This window comes from Elgaria multicarinata, chromosome 8, assembly GCF_023053635.1.
Source record: "Elgaria multicarinata webbii isolate HBS135686 ecotype San Diego chromosome 8, rElgMul1.1.pri, whole genome shotgun sequence".
Classification (NCBI taxonomy): domain Eukaryota; kingdom Metazoa; phylum Chordata; class Lepidosauria; order Squamata; family Anguidae; genus Elgaria; species Elgaria multicarinata.
The window spans coordinates 109,470,938-109,497,131 of record NC_086178.1 but is presented as its reverse complement, the minus strand read 5'-3'; the positions used below and the strand labels follow the sequence as shown (position 1 = coordinate 109,497,131).

The window sequence follows — 26,194 nt, the reverse complement described above, 5'->3', positions numbered from 1 at the left end:
TCCTTTTATGTGGAATTGGGTTGACTGTGTGAGACCAACCTAAGGCGTGGTTTTAAACCAAAGTGATCTAAAGAATGGAGTGACGTGCAGAACAAATAAGAAGGCAGACTTGTAGGTTTAACTGTAGAAACTCAAATCGTAGTTTGGTTAGTACAAATCTAGTTTGGCATAGTATCTGAATTGAGCCTATACAACAAATCTCACCTATGCGCTAAGAAATACTAAAAAATATGACTTACCGCAATTATCCTATCTCCTACCGCAAGAGACCCATCTTTGGCAGCTGGACTACCAGGCACTATAGTAGCAACAAATACTCCATTTTCTATACCAATTCCACTATCTGAAATGGAAAAGACAAAAATAGATTCAATAATTAATTTCATGCATGCAGTGCAATCCTTTCATATCAAGTGTACTACTTGCATTAGGGTAGTGTGTTCACTATAGTCAAGCTACAATGTCAGTGAAATCCATTCTGCCATGTCTGTCCCCACAACACACACCCTCTACAAGACCCACACCATATGCACATACCTGTCCAGGACTTAGAAGTGCCACCTCTTTCCTGGGAGGACTGTGCACCTCCATTTCCTGAATGCTCCATCAGGTGACTTTCCCATGAGAAACGGATTAGACAGCTTTTTTTAAAAAAAGGATTAGACAAATCCATGGTGGCAGGCTCCTTCAAGGGCCATGCTAGCTAAATGAAATCTCCCAGTTCAGTGTCAGTGAACATCTGAACAGCAGTCGCTGGAAGACAGAGTTAACTGCGTGCCTCCCCTGCTTGCAAGCTCCGTAGAAGCATGTGGCTGACCACAGATGGAAAGAGGATGCTGGACGTCATGGGCCTCTGATTGGATCCTGCAGGGCTCCTAAGTTCTTAAGTATCTGCAACACATACTCACCTCTCTCAAATTCTTGGGCCTCTGAAGTTTGGGAGAGGGAGGGTGGGCTCCCTGCTCTGTGCCTTAACAATGGGGTGTGTGAGTGTGCACACATGCACATACACACACTTTCATCATTCCCAGAGACAGCTGCCTCTGTACCGGGCCAGGAAATACTACCATATCCACGGCTGAGACCTGGAAAGAGAAGCATCCCTGCTGCCCATCATTTGCAAGAGGGTAGTGCGGCAGTCAGAGATGTTCATGTTAAAGTAAGGCCAGAGGTGGATGTACATCAACACTCCAGAGCAGTATAAGCCATTCTGCCAGAGAATAATGGGATTTGTGTGAGGGGAAACTCAGATACGAGTGTTTAGCAAAATAATTTGTGGCACACTATCATATGAATTACCACCTGGTTGGTTATTGTGAAATATGAGCTGGGGTGGGTGGTAGTATTACTGTTTTATAGCTGGCTTAAGTGATGTCTCTCCAGTTACAAAATGTAGCATATATCAATTATATGTTACTATAGGAAAGGCCCAGAAATAAATTGAATAACACACACATTATTATTATTTTTAAAAAAATAAGGCTAAAAAACATTTTCTTTACAAATTTAATTAAAGTTGAAACTTTTAGGAAGCTGAACAATGTGCTCTAAACCATATATTATTATTTTTTGTATTTCTTCAACAAGTTCAGTACCGACACACTCCTGACTATAAAGTTGCTCTGCTTAACCCAAATTAATCATCAGAACCTAAGAGTTTCTCTACATGAGCGATTTAATTCAAGCTAATGGAAATTTATGGGTCCTTTACATGATGCCATCAACCTCCAGGACATTTTCCAAACTTCTAATAGCTGTGCCATGCTGTTTTCCTAAATTTTAAGCTGTTTTTAGAATGTTTTTTTAGGATGTTTTAACAACGTATATTATGTTTTTATTCAGTTTTATGTATTTTACTGTTTACTGTTGTTCCCCGCCTCGATCAAAATGGAGAGGCGGTAAGAAATATATTATTATTATTATTATTATTACTACTACTACTACTACTACTACTACTACTACTATCATTATCATCATCTCCAGTGCCTTCCCCTGTTAATCTCATTTTTAAAAAGATCAGAAATAATACACTCTTTAAAATTATCATGGGATATCCCCAGTGTGTAAAGTAGGTGTTGGCAAAGTTTCATGGAACTTTATGGAACATTGCTCAAAGGGGAAGTTTTCAACTGCAAATCATATGGTCACCATTGGTTGTCATCTAAAGACACCCATAGTAAATGTGAAAAGATCCCAGAAGACGAAATCCTGGTAAGGATGTGGGGTTTTCCCCCTTAATGTAGAGAAGCTCTGAGTCTTATTTGTCATGGATCAAGAAATAGACAAAGCAGCAGTATGGTTAATCTGACCAATTCCTATCCAAGCACAACAAAACTAACATTCTAACATTTAAGGATGTTTTAAAGATGTTTTAATCATGTGCAGTATGTTTTTAATCACTTTTTAATGTGTATTTTATATCATGTTTTTATACTGTTTGTTTTATACTTTGAATGGTTTTAGTTTTTGTGAACCGCTCAGGGAGCTTTGGCTATTGGGCGGTATAAAAAATGCAAATAATAATAATAATAATAATAATAATAATAATAATAATAATAATAATAAATGAACATTTCCCAAACTTCTAATAGCTGTGCCATGTTGTTTTCCTAAAATAAAATTAGATACTCATTTCAATCTTTGCAAGGAGGCAGGTCTGGAGCAGTGACTCATGCAGACCCACAATGGGCAGCCTCCTTTGAGGACAGGCAATTTTGCCGAGCCTGTGTACTGAGAGCGAAAGAATGATCCAGTCATGACTGATGGAGAAAAGCTGATTGGAAGGAGTTAAGGCCAGAGCAGTAAATCATGCATAAATGCAGTGGAAGGCCACCTCTACGGCCACATATTTTGGGCTCACAATGTGCACTACGAAAACACAGAACCACATTTATTCATTTCAGTGTGGAAGGCGTGAAACAAACCAGTGGAAATACTTCTTTCTCTGAAGTTATTATTTGAATGCACTAATTTGTTACTACTGAGTTTAAAAGGTATAAGAGCATTACCTTTATGGCCAGAAAGATTGATATGCAGAGGTGTTATCACCTTCCCTCCTAAGGACTTCCTTCTGCGAACGACCATATTAATAACTCCGCCGCCATTAAGTACTGCCTTTATTACTTGCTTCTTGTCCTTGTTGGTAAGGTCTACGTCATTTATCTTCAGCAACCAATCATTCACTCTGATTAATTAAAGGCAAGGAAGTCAAATTCACTTTGTCCTACATGTGCATCAAGCAATGATGAACCTGTAAAATGCAGCCACTTCTAATGCCACTGTGATACAACAAGTCTTAATTCGTTTATTGGGGGGGAAACTCAGTGATTTTTCAATGCTTGTCAGGGTGTCATTTTAAGGATTCCCTTAAGGACTGTGGCATCTTTCATTTTCTTCACAGATGGAGAAAAAGTCTCATATTTTTTTCTGAATCAGCATTTGGATATAGCACATATAAAGAACTTCCAAGGTAGTAATATTTCTTCCAAAAGCTGAGCAGATGGTACTGATGGTACTCAGATGGTACTGAGGCTTGGCAGAGTGACTGCATATTTAACTGGAGGTCCTTCAGGCTGGATCCCAATTATATAGGGTGACCATATGAAAAGGAGGACAGGGCTCCTGTATCTTTAACAGTTGTATTGAAAAGGGAATTTCAGCAGGTGTCATTTGTATATATGGGGAACCTAGTGAAATTCCCTCTTCATCTCAACAGTTAAAGCTGCAGGTGCCCTGCCCTCTTTTAAATCTGGTCACTCTAGTATAGCTCCTGCAGCTTTAACTGCTGTGATGAAGAGGGAATTTCACCAAATAATACACAATACTACAAATGATACAAATACTACAATAATACAAATATACAAATAACACCTGCTGAAATTCCCTTTTCTATGCAACTGTTAAAGATACAGGAGCCCTGTCCTCCTTTTCATATGGTCGCCCTACAATTATATCTATTCTCAGATTATAGTCTGCTGAGCATGTGCACTCTGGCCTTCAAAAAATAAGTAGGGAAGTAATTTTCAGAAAGTTGAAAACTACCTACACTCATCTGCTAACATTATAGGAAGCCCTGTGCACAAAGTCAAATTAAGTAGAAATCTATACATGGATCAGGACAATGCATGTTAGGTCCACCCCAACCTCCATTTGTGGATTTTAACTTCTTTTCGGGACCTCCACATTTACATCCTGTGTGAAGTCTTTTTAACTAACTCCCACCCCAGCCATTTATTTCTATCCAGTTTGACTCACTTCACAGACTCACAGATTAACATTGATAACGAACCAGGTAAACTATCGATACCTTACCTTAATCGACCATCTGCGATACTTCCTTTGTCCACTTTGGTAACAAATATTCCACAGTCTCCAGGAAGATATGGCTCATTCACGCCTTCAGCCACATCAAAACCAAGGGCTTTCAAATCCATATCTTCCTAATGGATATGAAACGCTACATGTTATCTACAGTGGTTCTGTACATAGATGCAAGGTAAGTAAGTGAATTGCCATGTTCTCAGAGCCCCTCTCTGGTAGCCTTGAATGGACTTACCCTGTCTTTCTCAAACTCCACCACTTCCGTTTCCCACTCTAGAGAATCTGTATCAATGGCTGAATCATGAGAGCTGTGGGCCATTAACTGCCGAAACCTTGCTTCCTTTTCCAACTGATTCTCCATCTTCTCTCTGTGGGAAGAGACACACTTGAGTATTTCAAGTGAGGCAAGGACATTTTTTAAAAAATCCTTACATTCTCAGTGTGTGTTTGTAAGTTAAATTTACATTTAAACAAATAGTATTCAAATATTTTAACAGATTTCAGCTGTAATCCTGACATTTCTGTCAAATGGTATTGAAGCAACCTGAGTTTGCACATGATTGCATATCTCTTCTTTTTTATAAGGTCAGTGCAAGCCCTGTTGGTGCATTCTTGAGCAGCACTTGTTCTCCTTCACTCTTCAAATCATATAGTGCAATGAGATGTATGTGTTTTCTCTGAAGTAAGCTCCATTTCAATGGGACTTACTCCCAAGAAAGTGTGCATTGGATTAATGCATTACCTTACTTCAACTACTTCAACTAGTTCAAAATATGGCAGCCAGGCTGGTCACCGGTGCACCTAGGGGTGACCACATTACGCCAGTTTTAAAATCTTTTCACCAGCTGCGAATTAGTTTCCAGGCAAAGTATAAAGTGTTGGTTATTACCTTTAAAGCCCTACATGGTTTGGGTCCAGGCTACCTGTGGGATCGCCTTCTCCCATACAATCCGCCCCACACACTCAGGTCCTCTGGGAAGAATCTACTTCAATCAGCAAAAACTAGATTGACAACTGTTACCCAGAGGACCTTCTCTTCTGCTGCTCCCAGACTATGGAATGGTTTGCCGGAGGAGACTCGTCAACTTAACAGTCGATCAGCATTTAAGAAAGCTATTAAGACTGATCTCTTCCAGCAGGCCGATCCACTGTAATTTTAGGATGTTTTTAAAATGATTTTAGGATGTTTTAACAATGTATACTATGTTTTAATTCAGTTTTATGTATTTTATATTTACTGTTGTTCCCCGCCTCAATCAGAATGGAGAGGCGGGTAAGAATTATTATTATTATTATTATTATTATTATTATTATTATTAGAGCACTTTGCCCTTCACCTTTAGAAGGAAAGAAATATGTATGCAACACCCATGCTTTTTGTAAGCTAGCCTGGTTGAAAAGATGGCCTAGAAAAATTAAACAATACTAGCTGTACCTGGCGTAACATACACTGTTGTAGCATATCTTAAAGTTTATTAATTAAATTTCATCGCGGGGCTGCGGGCTGCTTGGAGGTCACTGATACAGCTCCGTCTGGCAGACCTGGGGGGCAGGGAGGTCGGGGGCAGGGGGAGCAGGTGTCCCCCTCTTCCTGGGGTTCCTGTCAGCCTTGGGCCACCCGCCCAGCTCGCATGAGATTAGGCCGGGGCCTGGGCTCGCAGCAGGCGAGCGGCCCCCCACCTGACCACCAAGGGCCCCGGCCGTGCCTCGCTCAAGCTCCGGACCGTGGTCCTGCCCCCTTCGTGGGTGGGGGAGGGAAGTGGCAGAAAGAGGGTAGGATTACCATGGAAAGCCCGGAGGAGTCGGGTGAGGGGCTTAGCAACCTGTATCAGCTGACTTTACACGTTGTTACTGTTGCTTAGCAACCTGTATCAGCTGATGTTACACGTTGTTACTATTGCTTAGCAACCTGTATCAGCTGAAGCCTTTACGGAAACATACCTAAGCGTTTTATAGAGAGAGATATTTAACAAGCAGGTAATAGCGTTGCCCCACGGCAACTGAATGGCCTGCTTTGTGCTACTGCAGATGCACCTTGCAACTTCAATGCTGACCCAAGAGCAGTGGCTAGTGGCCTCAAATGAGAAGAACTGCCTGCCTGCTCTGAGGGCAAGTACAACTGCCTCCCCCTCCCCCTGCTGTTATATAGCTGAGTGTTTCCTCCATACTCCCAGCTGACTCAGCTCTTGGCCTGACTACATAACTTTGTGCTGCAGCCATCCTGGTAGCTCCCCAGGTCCACTGGTTAACCGCAATTTTAAGAACGAAACAGTAAAATGGTTGCATACCTATGCATTTAAATGTATAGTCTTATCCTATCCCAATGTATCAGGCAAGAAACACTTAACATACAATATCAAGGCAGAGAGTTAGGCATGAAAAGGCTTTCCTAGAACGCACTTCAGATCTTTCAATTCACGCACAGCATCGTTCTTCTGCTTCCTCATGTCATCCAGATTGCGAAGAGCTTCGGCCAGGTCACTCACTGCTCGGTCTCTTTCCCTCCTCAGGTTATCACACAAAGTCCTTCAAAACGAAAGGAGGCGAAATGAAACATTAAAGAGCTGCAGAACGGCCCCTCACTGGGGCACCAGAAAAGTGCAACAACAGGATAATGAGGGGACAAGAGGCCAAAACACCGGGGTCAGCAGCCAGTTTTCGTGGAGGACCCCTTTGAAGCCATACCTTCACGTATCTCTGATTTGGCATCTAGAAAACCGCATGGTTACTCTTCAGGAGGCCAGATCTATTTTAGAAGGTACCAGTTGCTTTTTTTTTTTTTTTTAATATCCATTAAGTAGTGCTTTAAATGCATACAACTGTTACATTTTTGGGACAGCAACTTACTGAACAAAGAATTAATTCTGGATTGATGGCAACAAACTTCTGATATTGGAACGAAGCTAGGGAAAAATACTTAGGGCAACAGATTGCAGGGAAATAAAGTAGGAGAAAGGGAAATTCAGCTTCTCACCTTCTGATACGAAACCCACCCACCCCTCCCCCTCTCCCACCATATACATGAATAGTTCACAAGTACCATTGTGATCCCTGTCACAGCTTTATTTTCAGATTATCGTCATACTATTTTCATTTTTGTTGTTATAATTTCTGGTTTTTCAGGAGTGTTTTTTTAAAAAAAGTTTAATTATAATTTCCTGATTTCTCCCCCCCACCCACCTCCTCTTAACGCTATGTTTTGCATTTGGTACACATTGCTTCTCGCGGCTTGATTTAAAAGCAAAGAATTCTTTTTAAGCCATGGTTTAATTCGTTTGTTTGTTCAGGACTGCCATACCGCATACAGTTTCAATTTCAATAGAATGTAAATAGTGTAAAATGTGTACAGGATTTCAGCCTTAGCTAATCATTGGGTGTCACATTGTTATAAATATGGTGAAGCATTGCTTTTGATTTATATATTTGAAATGATTTTTAGGCCCCTTTAAAGGGCAGAATTCTTAACTTGGATGGCTTTGCCTATTATATAGCTTTGCTATAATAATTTTACACTGCAAATAAACTCTTGGCTAGTGTCACTAGGATTCTGTGTCACCAATCTTCATTTTACCGTATGCTCTCTCGTTCCGCAACGATCTTGTCACGCTCCTGGAAGGCCCAATCTCTTCTGCATTTTGCTACTTCTGCTTCCTGGACAGCTTCTTTTAACTCTTGTGACATTGCCTCGTATTGCTTTCGGAGCATTTCAATTTCTTTGTTAGCTCTTTCTATATCCAGTGTAGCAGAATCTTGTATCTGAGAAAGTAGAATTATGGGAAGTTTGTTTAATCACAATTTATAGGAGGTGGCTACAAAGCCTTTTACATTTCTGTTTTTGCAGATGTTGGGTATGAGTGGATTTCCCCAAAACTGTTCTGCTATCATTCCATGGCTACACAGTGCTTGCCTTCCAGTTTAACTAAGGACGATTTTTAAAATTTATCATAAAATCATAGAATAGTAGAGTTGGAAGGTGCCTATAAGGCCATCGAGTCCAAGCCCTCGCTCGATGCAGGAATCCATTTTTGGATTTTGGATTTGGCAGATATGCAATTTGCTACAATTTTCAGTGCTTCATTTTTTTCTTGCTAATTACTGATGTGCACAAATGCATATCCACAGTGATTACATCATCAAGATTTCTTTTTGTGCACTGATTTAATCAATGTGTATCTGCAAAGGTGTGCTTTGGTAAACTCTAAGAAGAAAAAAACACAAAAAATGAAAAAACTACAGCAGTCTATGCATACCCAAGAGCTTGAACAAAGTTTGGAAATAAAAAACAAACGGAATGTCAGATTATTAAGGCGCTCCAGAAACGTAGCTTGGATAATTCAGAATCCCAATGTCAAAGGAGAAATTTGAATAGGGAGAGATCTCTTGAAGCGTCTCTAAAAAATAAAAATACACACGCTGAAGGCCTTCCTGCAGCTGAAGACTTAAAGTTTTATGGCAACTGAACAAATTCATGTATCTACTCAAAAATTCCAAGACCCCCCACATTTTATTTTCTCATTTTTCTGGATTTTTGCATTGGTTTGAAAGAAAAGCTGGATTTCTTCGTGTATTTATAATAGAGTAACTATTTGGGAGTCACTCGTGTTTCTTTACCAATCAGTACGGTTTTATTAAGGGAGTAGACTGTTACTTTCTACTGTACTTTCTACTGTTACTTTCTACTGTTAGTTTTACCCTACCCTGTGCCTGCTTACCCTACCCTGTACCTGTTTGCATTCTCTTCCCCTCCTTATTGTTTTACTATGATTTTATTAGATTGTAAGCCTATGCGGCAGGGTCTTGCTATTTACTGTTTTACTCTGTACAGCACCATGTACACTGATGGTGCTATATAAATAAATAATAATAATAATAATAATAGCGTAAATCACTTTACAAGTGGTTAAATCCCACACGGAGCACAATGGGGCTTACTTCTGAGTAGACCTGCCTAAGATTCTGCTGTGAAACTAAAGCTGTTTTCAGCATTCGCGGAACCGTCACAGAATAATACCTGTCTGATACCTGCCTAAGACGCGTGTTGGAGGGCGCAGAGTGTGGGGAGACGGAGGCGCACGGGTGAGTCCGCTGGGCCACCTTGCTCTTGCCCGTGGCTCTGGCAAGGCTCTCGCAAAGGATGCCGGATCAACGAGAGCGCGAATTCAGGATTAACACAGATCAGTTAGGCCTTAAGTATTAAGAAAGCCCGGACTGGCCCTTCTGCTGGGTAAATTTAAAAGAGATCACCGGGCCATGGGAATTCTAGATCATCTGTTTGTTTTTTTAAGCGTGAATATAGGCTGCGCAAGAGTAGAGCCGGCACGGAGCGAAGTCACACCGGAGTCTGCGGTGGGCTTCTGGCTGTCCACTGCTGGAAACAGGACGCCCAGCTTAATTGGCCCAATGGTCCGATTCAGACTCCAGGCTCTTCCCCTCTTTATTGTTTTATTATGATTTTATTAGAATGTAAGCCTATGCGGCAGGGTCTTGCTATTTTATTGTTTTACTCTGTACAGCACCATGTACACTGATGGTGCTATATAAATAAATAAATAAATAATAATAATAATAATAATAATAATAATAATAATAATAATAATAATAGACGTTACAGTCAATAGAAACGGAGAGTAATTTTAGGTGCATTCCATTGGGCAGGTTCGTACATCACAGTAAGCCATCCTGCGAATAAGTCACAGTGGGTAGGTTATTTGCAAAACAACCCATGGTATGCCCGACAGATGACCAGGCTTCTTGAGGCTTGTCCTCCTTCCCCTTCAGTCCTCTAGCCAGCTCGAACACATAGAGCAGGCACCTTTGCAGCAGAACCCACCTTGTCTCCTCATCCCAGCCCCCTCCCCGCTCTGACTGCTACTCCTTTTTGTTCCATGGCTTTTTACTTTGGGGGTTTCTTGTGAAATCTGATTGCACAAAACAACCTTCAAATAGACTGGGAGATAGCACAAATATGCAACCTGTGCTTGTACCTGGCGAGCTTGATAGTATTCTCTTAGTAGATGGTCTCTTTGGATGATGGCTTCCGTCCTTTCCTTCCTGGCCACATCTCTCTCTTCCTTCACTGTCTCAATATCCTTGCAAGCTTGATCCAGCTCCTTCTGGGCCTCAGCTTTGTCTTTCACTTCATGGCAGTACTTTTCCAAGAGCTCATTCCTTTCACAGATCGCTCGATCTCGTTCCACTAGAGCAGAATTCAGTTCCTAAAATGAAACCCACCATTGGTAGGACCATTAAGTACTAAAGCAAGTATTTCTCTCAATGAACACACATTGAAATTGTGAAAGTCTGTACTATTTATAAAAAGAAGAGATCATATAGTAATGAACATGCATTCAGTGCAATTAATAAATATCTTAAAGCTAAGCATTCTACTGTGCCTAAGGACTGAATTAGAAGAAGCAGACAAATAACTCCCCATCAGGGGTGGGAAGGCATGATTTGTCATAGAGAAGCAACATTCTCCCTACTAGGGTTCCAGATGTTGGAGTTGTAATGAAAGGGTCAATGAAAACCCAGTGTGTGACCACTGTGGAAAAGGCAAACCAGTGTGTGGCCACTGTGGAAAAGACAAATACTTTGGGCATCATTAGGAAAGGAATAAAAAATACAACCTCAATATCATACAAATATTGCAACCAGACTTTGAATATTATGTACAGTTCTAGTCACCGCACATGAAAAAAGCACATTGGGAACTTACTGTGAAGATCCATTCTGGTATAGTGTGACAGAGACGTCCAAAAGACTGGGTTGTTTCCTTGGCACTGCCCAGAAAGGCAGGGAACACATGATTATATCCTTTCAAGTTTAAGACTGGATTGGAATAGAGAATTGGAGTGCCCTATCTTGCCTAACCAATGCACGGTTGCCCTAGCATCTATATCTGAAGTTTCTATGGATCTCAAGTTATGTCTTATTTGGGTTTATTGGACTCCACAACGCCTTTTTAATAAGGGGTTGTCTTAACTTGCACAACTGTTGGAGATATAATGCATCTAATGCTTCTTTAACATATGTTTTGGCAAGCCCCGTAGTTGCCCCTTTTGGGAGGAGGTAATAATAAGGATGAACTTTGTACTGAAACAATCTATAATATGTAACAATGTGCATGTCCTTCTAAACTACCTACCAGCTTCTTGGAAGTTAACACATGGTCTGCGCATCTAAGAAACCAAGTAATGTGGTGAGGGCATGCTATCCTGAAGTATATATCATCTCTTGGTATCCAATGAGAGATCCATGAAAGGTGGGGCTGGACACCTCCATCACACCACACTAGAATGGACCTTAATGGTAAATTCCCAGTGTCCAATGCTCTGTATGGTGTGATGAGACATCTAAAAGACTGGGCTATGGCCAAGCTCAATTTGATTAAGGAGGGAGAGTGGCTAACCTCAAGGTGGGGATATCAGCTGTTGGAGTACCCTCCTGGTGAAGACCACTTCAATGGAGGCAAATGAATCCAATTTGTAATGTCTCGTGAAAGTGATAGGGTCTGACCAGGCACCGTTCTACAAATTTCTGATAGAGGGAGTTGCTGCTGTCCTAGTGGAGTGTTGTGAGATGTAAAGGCCTAGGAGTGTGTTGTGCATGATATGCTGATGCGATGCAGGCCTTAAACCAGCATACTATGGTGGCTCTGGAGGCCTTTTTGCCTAGTGATGTTGAGTGGAAAGACACAAAAAGCAAATCTGCAAGGCAGAAGCCCTTAGTTCTACATATGTAGATTTTTTAGAGCCCTGTGAACATCTAATTTGTGCCACAGTTTCTTGGAAGGATGAGGAGGGTTTGGACAGAAAGATGTAAGGACCAGTTCTTGGGATTGATGAAACACAGACTTTACTTTTGGTATAACAGAAAGGTCAAGTCTGAGGATTACTGTGAAGGTGGTGAAGACACATAGATGGCATTATGCAACCAAAGCAGTGTTGAATTTGGTGAAAAACCTTGAGACTGAGGGCCCACTTGCATGGATCAATGTGTTGCCAACCGAGATAGTCTGCTGTTACATTCAGTGTCCCCTTGAGGTGCTGGGCTGAAATCGATAGAATGGATTGCTCTGCCCAGTCAAAGAGGAGGTTTGCTTCCATTTGGAGTGACTTGGGAGTGAGATCCCCTTGATGATTTATGTGGCCCATTGTGGACACATTGTCCATTTTCATAACTTCTCTTCAGGCTTACTACCTTAGTCAGAACGAGGCCTTCATCGAACATAGCTCCATCATGAGTAGGGTACATACTTAAGCAGTTTTGCAATTATCCTGTTCACAAGGGCAAACTATTCCTTCTGGGCCAGTACTTGGATAGACCTGCAGATCATACTAATCCTGTGTGTATTACCCAGAAGCGCAAACAACACTGCACAGGCACCATCATTTAACCCCTTCCTACCCACAGAAAGTGCCTTTCAGTATCGTACCTGTCTTAAAGCTTCCATCTCCTCACTGGCCACTCTCTTTTCCGAGGACGTGTTTTTCAGTTTGGATTCCGCAAGCTCCAGCTCGGTTTGGAGCTTATCCACTTCTTTGATAACTTGATCCCGCTCGCTCATGATGAGGCGGTACTCACTGAAGACAGAGTCCCTCTCTTCCTTGTACTTCTCTGCATCCTTCACCGCCTTCAGCTGCATCGTTTTAAACCTTGTCACTTCTGACTGCAGCCGCTCCATCTCTCTCTGCAGCTCCTTGTTTTGGGCCGTGGCTTTGCTCAGTTCCTGCTGCACCGTCTCAAATCTAAGGAGAAGAAAGTTACAGAAATCCCTTCAACAACTGCAGCAAACTGTTTAAAAGGACCAAACTCGAAGGGTCAGCCATGCCTCTTTCGTCACATGTCTGCCCTATTCACATATGGGGGTGGGTGGGAGAGAGAAGTCTAAATTCAACAATAAGAGATGGATGGTGGTTTGCCTTCGAGCCCAACTCATTTTCATCATTATTATTATTATTATTATTATTATTATTATTATTATTATTATTATTATTTACATTTATATTCTGCCCCATAGCCGAAGCTCTCTGGGTGTTTTACAAAAGTTAAAAACAGTGAACATTAAAAAGAAATATATCAGAGCCAGGCTAAGGGGAACAGGTACATGGGGAAAGAAATCATGGAGAGGGGAGATAATTGACTTTTATATACCTTTTACCATCAAAATCAGACACAATCTCTCTCTCTCTCACACACACACACACGCGCGCGTCTAGCTGGTCCGTGATTGATTATTGTGCTTGCGAGCAGTGGCTGTTTGGAATACCTTCCATGGGCTTCCTTTGAATATTTGGACTCATACTGTATATTGTGGGGAGTGACATCTGATTTCGTTTAATTTTTGGAACTTTTAAGTCAGCCCCGGGAGGAAATAGCCCACAGTACTAATCAGCTTGGCAAACTGGCCATTGAGGAAGACCAAGGGTTGAAACACGTCTGGCCAAATGGATCAAGTCTACTGAGCATTTTTTGTCTAGCATTCTGATTGTCTCGTTGTGTTATTGTACTTGTGAAATGCTCTATGTTATTTTTAACATTATATTTTAGTATAGAAAATTGCATTTTTACCTGTTTCCTTAACTTCCTTGTTTTCATTTATACCGTGAGTGACAAAACAACAATTATTACAAGAAACACAGAAGAAATTGAGAGTGGGACCCAGGTTAGTTTGTTCTAGTATAAAAACAGAAAGAGGCCCTGTGGTAGGACATGCAGCCCTCAAAACATCTCCTACCTTCTCAGAGAGGAAGAGTATTGCTGCTGGAAATGTATTGCTGTGTCCCGTTGTTTCATCAACATGTCAGTCTGCTTCTGGAGGCGCCTGTTCTCTTCTTCCGTCTGTTCCAACCGGCTCAGATCAGTATTGTGGATCGCTATTTTATCATTGTACCGCTTCCTTAGTGCATCATAATCCTTCTTCAAACCCTCTAGCTTGTCCATTGCTGTATCATAGAGTTTATTGAGTATCTCTGATGACCCATTCTGCTTTATAACCTGGAATAATGATAGATATTTTGAATAACAATTTCAGGCACATCGACTTCAATCTCAATTGAAACACAGGGAAGCTCCGTGAGTCTGTATTTACTTTTATATTTTACTTTATCTGTCTTTCCACTAGGGCCCTCAAGAGAGCTACAACATAAACATGAAATTGTAAGAATACCAGCAACTGCCTGGATCCAAAGAACTGTGAATAGAATGGTAATAGCAGCTGGCCCAGTGCCACAAAGGGCTTGCGTAGAATTCACAATCTGTGGCCCTCCAGATGTTATTGGACTATAACTCCCATCATCCCTGACCATGGAACATGCTGGCTGGTTCTCATGGGAGTTGTAGTCCAATTCTATGGAGGGCCACACGTTTCTCATAAGCAAGCTTTTATGCACATGGAACTTTTTAAATTTTAGTTTCACTTTTCTCTTGAGAAAATAGTACAGCATGTATAAACAGCCCTTCTGTAAGTGGAAGATGCTTTCTCCATTATCATAAAAATAGTAAGGTGCTCTAAAATCAAAGAAAAAAACACAATCAGCAGAAAGGCACAGTAAGTTTGCGTAGCTTGTGTTTAGGGTGACCATATGAAAAGGAGGACAGGGCTCCTGTATCTTTAACAGTTGTATTGAAAAGGGAAGTTCAGCAGGTGTCATTTATATATATGAAGAACCTGGTGAAATTTCCTCTTCATCACACCAGTTAAAGCTGCAGGTGCCCTGCCCTCTTTTAAATCTGGTCACTGTAGCATAGCTCATGCAGCTTTAACTGTTGTGATGAAGAGGGAATTTCACCAGGTTCTCCATATATACAAATGACACCAGCTGAAATTCCCTTTTCTATGCAACTGTTAAAGATACAGGAGCCCGGTCCTCCTTTTCATAGGGTCACTCTAATTGTGTTGTGTTTACTCTCTTTCATAGGGACCTTTGTGTGTAAGAGAAAAGTCTACTCTTATCATTTTGCAAGGAAATCTCTCCATATTAGCACCCTTCATGATGGTGGGAACACTCTTGCGTTCTTGCTGTTACAGACTAACTTTACTGCTCTTACAGTTTTTGTTTTCCAGGTTACTGGGATTTTTACATTTGATATGTTTGCAGAAGCATAAGGAAGTCGACATATATATCTATTTTGAATGAGAAATTTCTTGCTAAAGGTCAGCAAGAACAAAAAGAAAAGCGTTCAGTTTTTACAAGAATTGAATCCCAAAGAAAAGAACAGACAGAACTATAGCTAGGATAAAATAGAACTGAAACTGGAGCACTATGCAACATTTATATTTTAACCACTTAAAGGGTCTGCAAATAGTTCTCTAAGAAGTAGTTTTAAGACTTACAAAATATTGCAGTATTTTCTATAGAACACTTCAAACACACATAGCTAAAGAATACTGTACAAAAAATGTGGCCCAGTGCAGATACCAATTTAGCTGTATAACACAACGTACCTTCCATAATACCGTAGGCCAAAATTATTCCTTAGGCGCATTAAACGTGAGACAGTGAGCATGTGAAGAGGTAAACTATACAAGACCCCAAAACAGCCAGCAAGAGAATGTGTCCTCTTGACTACAAAAGTTAATGGCTCAGTTCAGACAACACGTTTCTCTACGCAGTGGGAAAACTCCACTCAATGATTGAGTTTCCAGGAGGTACCCATCACACAGCATGTTCTAACTCCACCGTTGTGTGACTGTGGCCTCCCATGGAGTTGAGTAAAAGGCAACACGATGTTTGACTGGCAGTTCCTTCACCCTCTCTCCTCCCCCAGTTCTCCTGCTGGTATCCCATCAGCCATTGCTGAAAAAAAAAATCCCGGCAGCTCTCCTAGAGCAGCACTCCCTTCTTTTGCCGCTCTTTCCAGGGAACTCTGTAGCCAGTGGGAAAAGTCAACCCAACGCTATCGAAAACTCCACAGAGCCCTCCACACAACACAATGGTTGTGCAGGAACTCTCCTCTGCACAGTGTGGATATTCAGCATGGAATGTTTTCTTAAAAAACCTCCACCGTGGGGTGGAGTTTTCCCTCCAGGCAATACATTTCTCAATGGTGGTGTAAAAACTCCACTGTGGAGTTCTAAAACCACCACAGAGAAATGTGTTGTCTGAATTGAGCCAATAACCGCCTTGCACATACTCTGCACTTTTGTTCCATTAGCAACTTCTGACAGCTCTGATTCTTCCTGTCTACGTTCTTCAGGATCCAGATATGATGGGCCTTTTCCCCAATCCAGTGACCAACTCTAAATGTGGTCACTAATGATGTCACCTGACATGGGAAAGTCTTCTCTCATTGAGCCTCTCTAAGTTTGAACGGGAAATCTATCTCCACCTCCTTGGAGCTTATTGGGAAAGTTACCTCCCCTTAGCCCCTGCATTACATGAGTAAATGCGTGTTTTCCAGGCTGATCTGTCAGCTGCTTTTCACATGGAGAAACGTCCTGCATGTATATGAGTATTTGTAAGTTTAGAACCTGGCTTAGATTTTTAAATGTAGAGATGAGACTGCAAAACCTTTTGTTTTTCTTTCTAAACTGCCTTTGAACTCTTCCATCTTGTCTCAGCATCAACATATAGTGACAAGCTTTAAACTGTGGAGCAGCAAGGGAACCTCTCCCCTCCAACGTGCTCCTAAAGGTATGATGTGGGTGTTCCACAAAGTAGCTGACATGCGCAGAAGAATCACACAAATCAGAAAGGCACATGTGCCCACGTCATAGATTATTTTAGGTAAATGGGGGAGAGAAGGCACTGTGCTTCCACCTAGTAAATGTTTAAACAGGGCTTAGATCTTAGCTTAGTTCTCACAAATGGCAGATGTGGTGGTAAACTTATGTCTAGCCTGTACTACTTCCGACTGGAGGTAAGAGGCCACGTGATCAAATGTTCATCCATACCAATATAAAAATAAAAATCCCGGCACATAGAATCCCAACAAAGCAGCACGAAAAAGCCACACACACTTATTAGACAACAGGCAACTGTGATTCAGTTTGCCACAAGGTGGCACTCTGCTTATAGTGTCCATTGCAGCCCCATTAAATACGCACAGAAGTTAAAAAATTAAGTTAAACCAATTAAAATAAATTGCCATTAAAGGGAGCATTGATTATTTGCAAGCTCTTTGTTTTAATGGACTTGTAGGCATTCCTACATGAGGTCAATTGGTAGGCAAGCATCTATTTCTAGAGAGTAATTATAAAATATTCAAAGAGAAAGAGAATCCTTTGGATGTTTGAAAAAGACAGTGTTCAAAACTTTGGTAAAACATACTATGGAGTAGAGGAGCTTCAGGCTGGGCTGGGCTGGATATTGAGGTGGGCATAGGAAGTGAACATTCCTCAAATTCATACATTACCACTTCCTACTATTATGCATAAGTATGTCCATACACTCATACCTGACTAGGAAAGCATGCTCATGGTTCTGCATATGAGTGCATGCATCAGAGACCTTGAATGAATATACCTGTAAGAATGTACCCACATGCACTTTTGACTACTAGGCCCATTATTGGGTTAGGAACTTGTAGTATGCGCACAGGCTGAATTGCGTACAGCCCACCTTGTGTACATATTGCTCCCATACTCTGACTCCAGCTCAAATCAAGCCTGAAGCTTGATCTGAAGTGGCTTTATACAAAGTCACACCAGAGATGTGACTGGTAGCAACTCCGCAATGTGTCACGTAACACATGTAATTCACTTCCACATGATGTGGTGATAGCCGCTGTCTTACATGGGTTCAAAAGGTGAATGAATTAGACAAGTTCGTAGAGGGTAAGTTCATCCATGGCTATTAGCCATGTGAGCTATATAGAACCACCATGTTTAGAGGCAGAAAGCTTTTAAATATGAATTGACTGGGGGGAACAATAGGGGAACAGCAAGTACAACAGTTTTAAAAATCTCATTGAGACATCATCACACCAGCATTTTTTAAATAGAGAACACCTAATCAAAACTCTTTTATAAAGAGCTGAAAACAGCCTCCGATATCTGTTTGGTAATGTTGGCCGAAGCAGTAGCAGCAAGGGTGGGCAGAATGTGAACCCAGAAGGCACAGAACGGGCTTAATTGCTAAAGCAGCAGAATTTCCTGCATCTACAGGGGTTGGACTAGAGCATCACCTTTGAAGTCTCTTCCATCTCTATGATTCTAAATAATTTAAGGAAATTAGAGCTCACGTGGCTTTAAAAGTAAAAGAAGAAACCGGGGGGGGGGGGGGAAAGGAAAAGCTTTTTAAAAATGACAGAGGCATAAGAATAACAATGCAGCCTCCTAAACTACCTGACCTAATGATAGCTGCCTGGTCAGAAGGGTCTCACTGTATTTAGTTACACAAAAAAGCTCTTTTCCCAAACCACTTCTAAAGACGATGAGAAGCCCAAAGCAGTAAGAAATCACTCCCATACACCAACTTGGCACTCTCTAGCCCAGAGATAGAGAATGTGTGGTCCTTCAGATACTTTGGCCTACAACTACTATCAGCCCTAGCCATCATAGCCAACAGTGAGGGATGATGGAAGTTTAGGCCAAAACATCTGGAAAGCCATAGGTTGCCCATTCCTGCTAGCCAAAGGGGTAGTTTTGCCTCAGGCACAGAAAAGATCCAAATCTCTAGGCTCCACCTATTAATAGAGCAAACCAGTTTATTATTATTATTATTATTATTATTATTATTATTATTATTATTTATTTATATAGCACCATCAATGTACATGGTGCTGTACAGATAACACAGTAAATAGCAAGACCCTGCCGCATAGGCTTACAATCTAATAAGTTGTAGTAAACAATAAAGAGGGAAGGAGAATGCAAACAGGCACAGGGAAGTGTAAACAGGCACCGGGTAGGGAGAAGCTAACAGTATAGAGTCAGAACAAACTCAATATTTGAAGGCTATAGGGAAAAGAAAAGTTTTTAGCTGAGTTTTAAAAGCAGTGATTGAGTTTGTAGTTCTCAAGTGTTCTGGAAGAGCGTTCCAGGCGTAAGGGGCAGCAGAAGAAAAAGGACGAAGCCGAGTGAGGGAAGTGGAGGTCCTAGGGCAGGCGAGAAGCATGGCATCAGAGGAGCGGAGAGCACGAGCGGGGCGATAGTGTGAGATGAGAGAGGAGAGATAGGCAGGAGCTAGACCTTGAAGAGCTTTGAAGGTCAGCAGGAGAAGTTTATATTGGATTCTGGAGTGAATTGGAAGCCAATGAAGAGATTTCAGAAGTGGAGTGACATGGTCAGAGCGGCGGGCCAAGAAGATGATCTTAGCGGCAGAGTGGTGGACAGAGACCAGCGGACTGATGTGAGACGAATGAAGGCCAGAGAGAAGAAGGTTGCAGTAGTCCAACCGAGAGATAACCAGTGCGTGAACGAGAGTCTTGGCAGAAGAGACAGACAAAAATGGTCGAATCCTGGCAATATTATACAGGAAGAAACGACAGGATTTAGCTACTGCCTCGATGTGAGGAGTAAAGGAGAGCGAGGAGTCAAATATAAAGCCAAGACTACGAGCTTCCTTGACCGGAGTAAGCGTGACATCGTTGACAGTAAGAGAGAATGAGAGGTGAGGAGAGGGTTTAGGAGGAAAAACAAGCAATTCAGTCTTTGCCATGTTAAGTTTCAGGGCCAGCCTTGAACTAACTAGAGATGATAATTCAAAAGTGGAAACTAAATTAAGTACTCTTACGTAATGGCCTGTTCATACTCTGCCAGGATGTTGGACATTCCTTAAACCATTCATTGGTCGCTCACACTTGTTAATATCACCTATCCAACAAGATGAAGGAAGGATTCGGTAGATGTTTTCCACTGAGTGATAGACATTGGATTCATGTGGAAATGGCACATGTGCACCGCCTGGTGCCTATACTGTACTCTTTTCGTTGCCAGCTGAAGACCTTTTTATTCTCTCAGTATTTTAACACTTAATTTTAACTTAAATTTAAATTTTACTGTTCTAACTGTGTATTTTAATCTTATATCAATTTTGCTGCATGGTTTTATCCTGGTTGTGCTTTTTATACTGTATTTTGTATTTGTGTTTTTAACCTGTTGGTTGTTTTATTATGGTTTTAATTTTTGTGAACCGCCCAGAGAACTTCGGCTATTGGGCGGTATAAAAATGTAATAAATAAATAAATAAATAAATAAATAAATTCTTATGTTACTTTATGGTTGTGTGCAATGCATATCTTTGTGTACAAGTAATGTGAGTTTCAGCCTTAACAACAGAACAAATTTACTTGAAAAACGATTGCCAAGTGAGCTGAGGCAAAGAAGCGATATTTGTTTCCAATGAGAGAGTTTGGATGTCCTCAGAATATTTTCTGTGAGACTCTAATGAGCAAATTGAACATGGTCCAAACAATCTCTCAAGGCATTTAGGCTTTAAATTGCTAACTCTAAAAAGGAAAAAAAAAGTAGTCAAGGAATGAGGATAATGGCGGAGGAAAAGAAGCGAAAGCGTAACAAGAAGGGAGTTCTCCCATTCAATTCCCTGACAGGAAGAAGGGTAAATAATCCGAGCTGGGCCAAAGGGTACCGCCATGGTAACAGCAAGCCTTGTACGTGAGCTGGGAAGACTTATAAGTCAGTCAGCTGCTGCACAGAAAATCAATGGCCATCTCTGTCAGTGGAAGTAATTTGATCCAAACTTTCTGTCCTTCCAAGCAGTCAGGCTGCTGTGCGTCTTGAACAAGCTTTATAGCCGCAAAGCAACAACATACCCACGAAGCCTCGCACAATCTGTTGTTGCCGCCCACTCCCACATCCTTCTGAAGAGATTAGTCAAGACGAGAGGTGACCAAGGCATAGATACACACTCTAAGCTCCAGTTCCGAGACAATATGATTCATGTTGATATATTGAGGAGAAACTGCACATTCTCTGCTCTGATACTGAGCACAGTGGGAACAAATGGAGGTGGGAAATCTTTCAGACATGAAACCATGGAGGCCCCAGTTAAGATGAAAGGTTTTAACTGTTCTCACTGACATAGTAGTTTTCCACGTATGGTGTGTGTGTGTGTATGGAGGAGCAGAGTTGGCTTTGGAAGCTATTCAACAGCCAATGGGATGTCACCAAATTTTGCACTCATTTTCATTTATTTATGTCCCACCTTTCCATTTACCAAAGTAGTGGAATAGGAGTAACATCAGAAAGCTTAGCTTACAAAATGTATTCATTGCCAAATGCATATTTCAGGGCCTGTGCATTCCTGATGTTGAGACCTCTATTGATATACTGACCGGTCCCAGCTTCTAAACAGACATCTTGCCTTAATTTGCCAAGCTGGTCTCTTAGGTAGAGGATGTTCTGATAATATCCAATCTCCCAAAGCACATCAGGGCTTTGTGGTTACCATGGCAACCACAGGTGTATACCATATGCAAACACATGAAGCTGCCTTCTACTAATACCACTGCACAGTATTGTCAAAGGCTCTCAGGCAGATGACCTACCCAAGATCTTTTTAAGTGAAGCTACCAAGGACTGAACATGGGAGATTCTGTATGTCAAGCATCTGCTGCCTGCAACCCCTTCACAAATCAAATAATAAATTTGCTTCCAACACACTAAGGCCATAGCTAGACCTAAGGTTTATCCCTGGATCATCCAGGGGTCAAACCTGTTCATCTAGGTGACACACAGGGGATCCAGTGCTCAGGCAGGGGCGAACCCTGGATGATCCCAGGATAAAACTTAGGTCTAGCTGTGGCCTAAGACATTTGTATTCCATTACTGGAATACAGTTAAATGGATACTGTTGTTTTTATGTTTCTGGCGGTTTTTAAATTTTGTATACTTTTTAATGTTTACCATTTTTAACTGTTGTAAACCGCCCAGAGAGCTTTGGCTGTGGGGCGGTATATAAATGTAATAAATGAATAAATAAATAAACTCTCAGAGGAATATGCCCCTTAGCCATCATGGTTATCTTGATTAATCTATGGAACAGCGAGTTGATTTCAGCCATCCCAATTGTCACAATACATGCCTCACACACCAGGCCTGGTCACCCACAAACCCTCCTCAAGCCAAGCACCACCACTTGAACAACCTGAGGGTAGGGTAAAACACCACCTTTCCCTCCCATGAGAGGGTAAAGGCTAGAATCTGAAAAGGTTTTACTGTGTATGTAATAAGCTGAAAGTTATATATAAGGTGTTTACTATAGTAACTGTAAAGCAGGTTATAAAGCCAAGCAGACACGTGGTTTGAGGTAACAAAACAAAATAAAATGTTTATTTTTGTTTAACAGATCTTAGTTACTTCAAATTCAAGTTAACCTGCTTAATCTACTAGTTTTAATAATAACAGTAATCTTGTCTCTTAAAATCTTATCTCCTTTCACTCTCCACACCACTGACAATCCTAACTGACACTCCCCACTCCCAACCAACTAACCAACTGCTCTAGACTCCTCTATTTAGACTCCTCCCCCTTTCACAGCATCATCAGCCCCACCCACTCAGTCCAACGTTCTGCACTCACTAGACATACAAATGCAGACATACCTAAGGGAACAGAACTGTGGGGTAATGCCACACCAATCTTCACTCTTCCCACTTAGTGAAAACAGCCCCCCTTGGTTTACAGAGGGCCTAAGATGGATGAAGTAGAATGGGTAGAAGACTGGAGCATGGCTGGCTCTGAACTGGTGCCAAAGCTGAACAATGGTAGCATCAATTTTAAAAAAGGACAATGTCATAACAGAAGCTTTGAAGACATCCTCCTCAGTGGCACCCCAACTGTGGAATGCCCTCCCCTTGGAGGCTTGACTGGTGCCAACGCTGAGTCTATCCAAGTAAAAACATGGCTTTTTAATTAAGCCTTTAAGGGTTAAATTCACCTGGCTTGTACATTGTTTTAACTGTTTTAATTGTTTTTACTGCTTTCAAATTATATATTGGTTTTAACTTGATTAATGGTTTAATTTGTTTTTAGCTGTGTATATTTATTGTTTGTATTGTATGATTTTATTGGTAAGCCGCCCTGAGATCCTAGTGATATAGGGCGGGATACAAATGTTTTAAATAAATAAATAAATAAATAAATAAATATTGCACCTGCTATCTGTGGCGTTACACCCCACAAGTCAGTTCCCAAATGTATGTCTGAAGTTTGTAAGTCTGTGGTTTTTAGAATGTTGGCCTGAGTGGGCGGAGTTAGAATGTCTTGGGAGGGGGAGGAGTGATATATAAGGGAAGGACGGAGGGGATTGAGGGGGACTTTTTAGGTACTCTTAGAGTCTTTAGCACTCTCTCTGTGTTAGCTCTTGGTGTTTAGAGTACTTGGGTCTGGAGAATTTGAGGTTCAGGGTAGAGAGTGGTGTCCTTGGAGTGTGGTGTGCACGTAGTTGGTGTATATTAAACAATACTGATAATAAAGAAAGCTCAAGAGTGATTGAGTGAGAGAAAGGAAAGCATGTATGTGAATGGGTGACAGGATTGGATGAAAGGTTTCAAAAAGGTTTTTAGAAGTTTTATTTTGAAACAAAGCTTGTGAAATTTTTAAAATAAATTTCAATTATTTTGTTTTAACTACCACAAAAATCCCACATGTCTGTTTGGCATTTAACATCTGAAGTTTATACATTTAGCACCCACTCTGACAATAATTCACCTCAGCACATATAATTCACAGCACATTATTTTATTATTGAAATCCTTCTCCATTTAACCCCTTTCTCCACAGAGTTTGGAGGAAGGTGGTTTTTATCCCTTGCCTCAGGCGTATCAAGCGCTGGTGCTTGGCTTGAGCAGGGAGTAGCCGCGGCCGGGTCTGTTGTTCAGAGCCTGTGTCGTGGCACTATCCAAGCAGACATTCTTCCCATCCTGTAGAGCTGTTCTAGGTGCTGAGTGACATAGTAAATCTGGGATCTCTCTACTGAAAAGCTGAGTTGTCATCAAACTCTCACAATAAATTCGCGGCCTACAGTAGAGGCACAATCACTCACTTGATTTGAGTTGAAATCACAACTGTATACAGTCTGAGATAATATGCTGTTTGATCCTATCACGATCAGTCTCTCTCCCAACACTAAAGCAAACAGTATGTTTGGTAGTATAGTATGAGGGCGATCACACAGCAGTTGGAGTCATGCCCATCTTGGCTAATGAGAGCCAAATTCTTTACTGCGTGGAGCCATTCATGCCTTAGTTAAGGTAAGATAAGATGCCAGAAGGCCGGAAACTTGCAACTGGTGTGCGTGCGTGTGCGCGTTTAAATACCCTGGACATAAACTTCCTTGCATTTTTTCACAAATGTACAGCTTTTAGCTGAAAGAAAAATATATTCTTAAACCTACAATGTCTTCAATCTAATAAGCAAAATATCGCTCAATTTTATCTGATTTTGCAGGTCCAGCTAGAATGAGAGATGACAGGGGATTGAGCAGTTAGTTACCTTCTACCTATGCCAGGGGTGGGAAATGTGTGTTTGTCCGAATGTTGGTGGACAAAACTCCCATCAGCCCTAGCAACATAGCCAATATTGAGGGATGAGGGGAACTGCAGTCCAACAACAACAGGAGGTCCACACATTTTCCCATCACGGACCTAAGGCAGCAGGTGTCAGGCATGACAAGGAGAAAGTGTGCAAGCCTGAAGTCTACACTCTAGTTTAGAATGTCAGGTTTTGAGGGATATCTGAACAGGCTATATAGATTTACAAGGCACAACTCCAGGTGCTGTCACATGGCTGCATCACACATAGTGTATTGAAATTCAATTAAAAAAGACAGCAGGGTTAAAAATGAAATAGCATAGGGAGCAGTCCTAGGCTGAATTAAAAATACCTGTAAGATGCATTCAGAATACCTTAGTCTTCAAGGCACTCCAAGGCTGCGAAAAGCAAAAGGTCTCAGGGGACTAAGTTGCCCAGGCCTGCCTTAAAAATTACTCTAATACAGTATCAAAATCTAGTGATAACCTCTTTACGCCCCTTGCTAACTGCTCACAGCACCAGTTGATTTTCATTCTAGCACAACTACCTTGTTAAAGATTTTTCAGATTACCAAAATTCACTGGCTACCAAATGTTGACGATGATCAACATTTTTATATAAAAAAGGACACACCAAACACTAATTAAGTACCCCACTGTAGTAGGAGTAATGTGATAGAAAAAGCAACTAGTTTTAATTTACACAACTACTTGTGAGCAAACTGCTCTTTATGGTTAATTTTGTCGCCTATAGAAATTAAGAAACAGAAATAGCCACGGAGTATTAAAGAAATGGCATGAAGAGAGACACTGCTGCAGTGCCTCCAAGTTCTTGAAAAGCAGGAAAAAAGAACAGAAAATAAATTAGTAGTTTAACACAGCAGGAAAAGGAAGGCCCGGGCTTACCTGCTGCTGCTGAGTGCGCAAGTCCGTTATCTCTTTCTGATCCTCATCGTGAAGTCTCTTCATTTCCTCGCACGACTGCTGGAGGTGATTGTGCTCTCGTACCAACTGGCTGTTCTTCCGCTTCAAGGTGTCCATGTCCTCCTTCAGCTGTGACTGGTCACTCAGCAGACGACTGTGCAATGTGCTGGTAAGATTAGAAATGTTCACAGGGCAGACTCATTAAAATGTGCCCATGGGGTTTAAAAATCAAAGGCGTTTTTAAAGGCTCCGTTAAGTTTATTAATTGTATACAATATGAAACCAAGAAATATTTGTAAATGTGAGTGCTGTCATACGGCATCTCCCGAAAACCATGGCGGGAGGGGGCTTGCGTCCATGGTAGTGCATGCGCTGGTAACTTCAAGGCTCAACTTCTGCAATGCGCTCTACATAGGACTACCTTTGTGCCTAGTCCGGAAACTTCAACTAGTTCGAACTATGGCAGCCAGGCTGGTCACCTAGGGGTGACCATATTACACCAATTTTAAATTTC

The 26,194-nt window shown here is 41.3% G+C and overlaps 1 protein-coding gene across 1 annotated transcript in view; it reads right to left on the bottom strand.

The window, feature by feature from the left end:
• The window catches only part of DLG5 (discs large MAGUK scaffold protein 5), a 183,111-nt gene that overhangs the window by 57,075 nt on the left and 99,842 nt on the right, over nucleotides 1-26,194 (bottom strand). The window contains exons 5-14 of the mRNA XM_063133172.1: nucleotides 25,663-25,846; nucleotides 14,057-14,316; nucleotides 12,755-13,067; nucleotides 10,305-10,535; nucleotides 7,892-8,076; nucleotides 6,721-6,846; nucleotides 4,556-4,688; nucleotides 4,312-4,439; nucleotides 3,009-3,184; nucleotides 240-343 (exon numbers count right to left, since the gene is read on the bottom strand). Of these exons, the coding sequence (XP_062989242.1) occupies nucleotides 240-343; nucleotides 3,009-3,184; nucleotides 4,312-4,439; nucleotides 4,556-4,688; nucleotides 6,721-6,846; nucleotides 7,892-8,076; nucleotides 10,305-10,535; nucleotides 12,755-13,067; nucleotides 14,057-14,316; nucleotides 25,663-25,846 (1,840 nt within the window). The remainder of the gene's footprint in view (nucleotides 1-239; nucleotides 344-3,008; nucleotides 3,185-4,311; nucleotides 4,440-4,555; nucleotides 4,689-6,720; nucleotides 6,847-7,891; nucleotides 8,077-10,304; nucleotides 10,536-12,754; nucleotides 13,068-14,056; nucleotides 14,317-25,662; nucleotides 25,847-26,194) is intronic.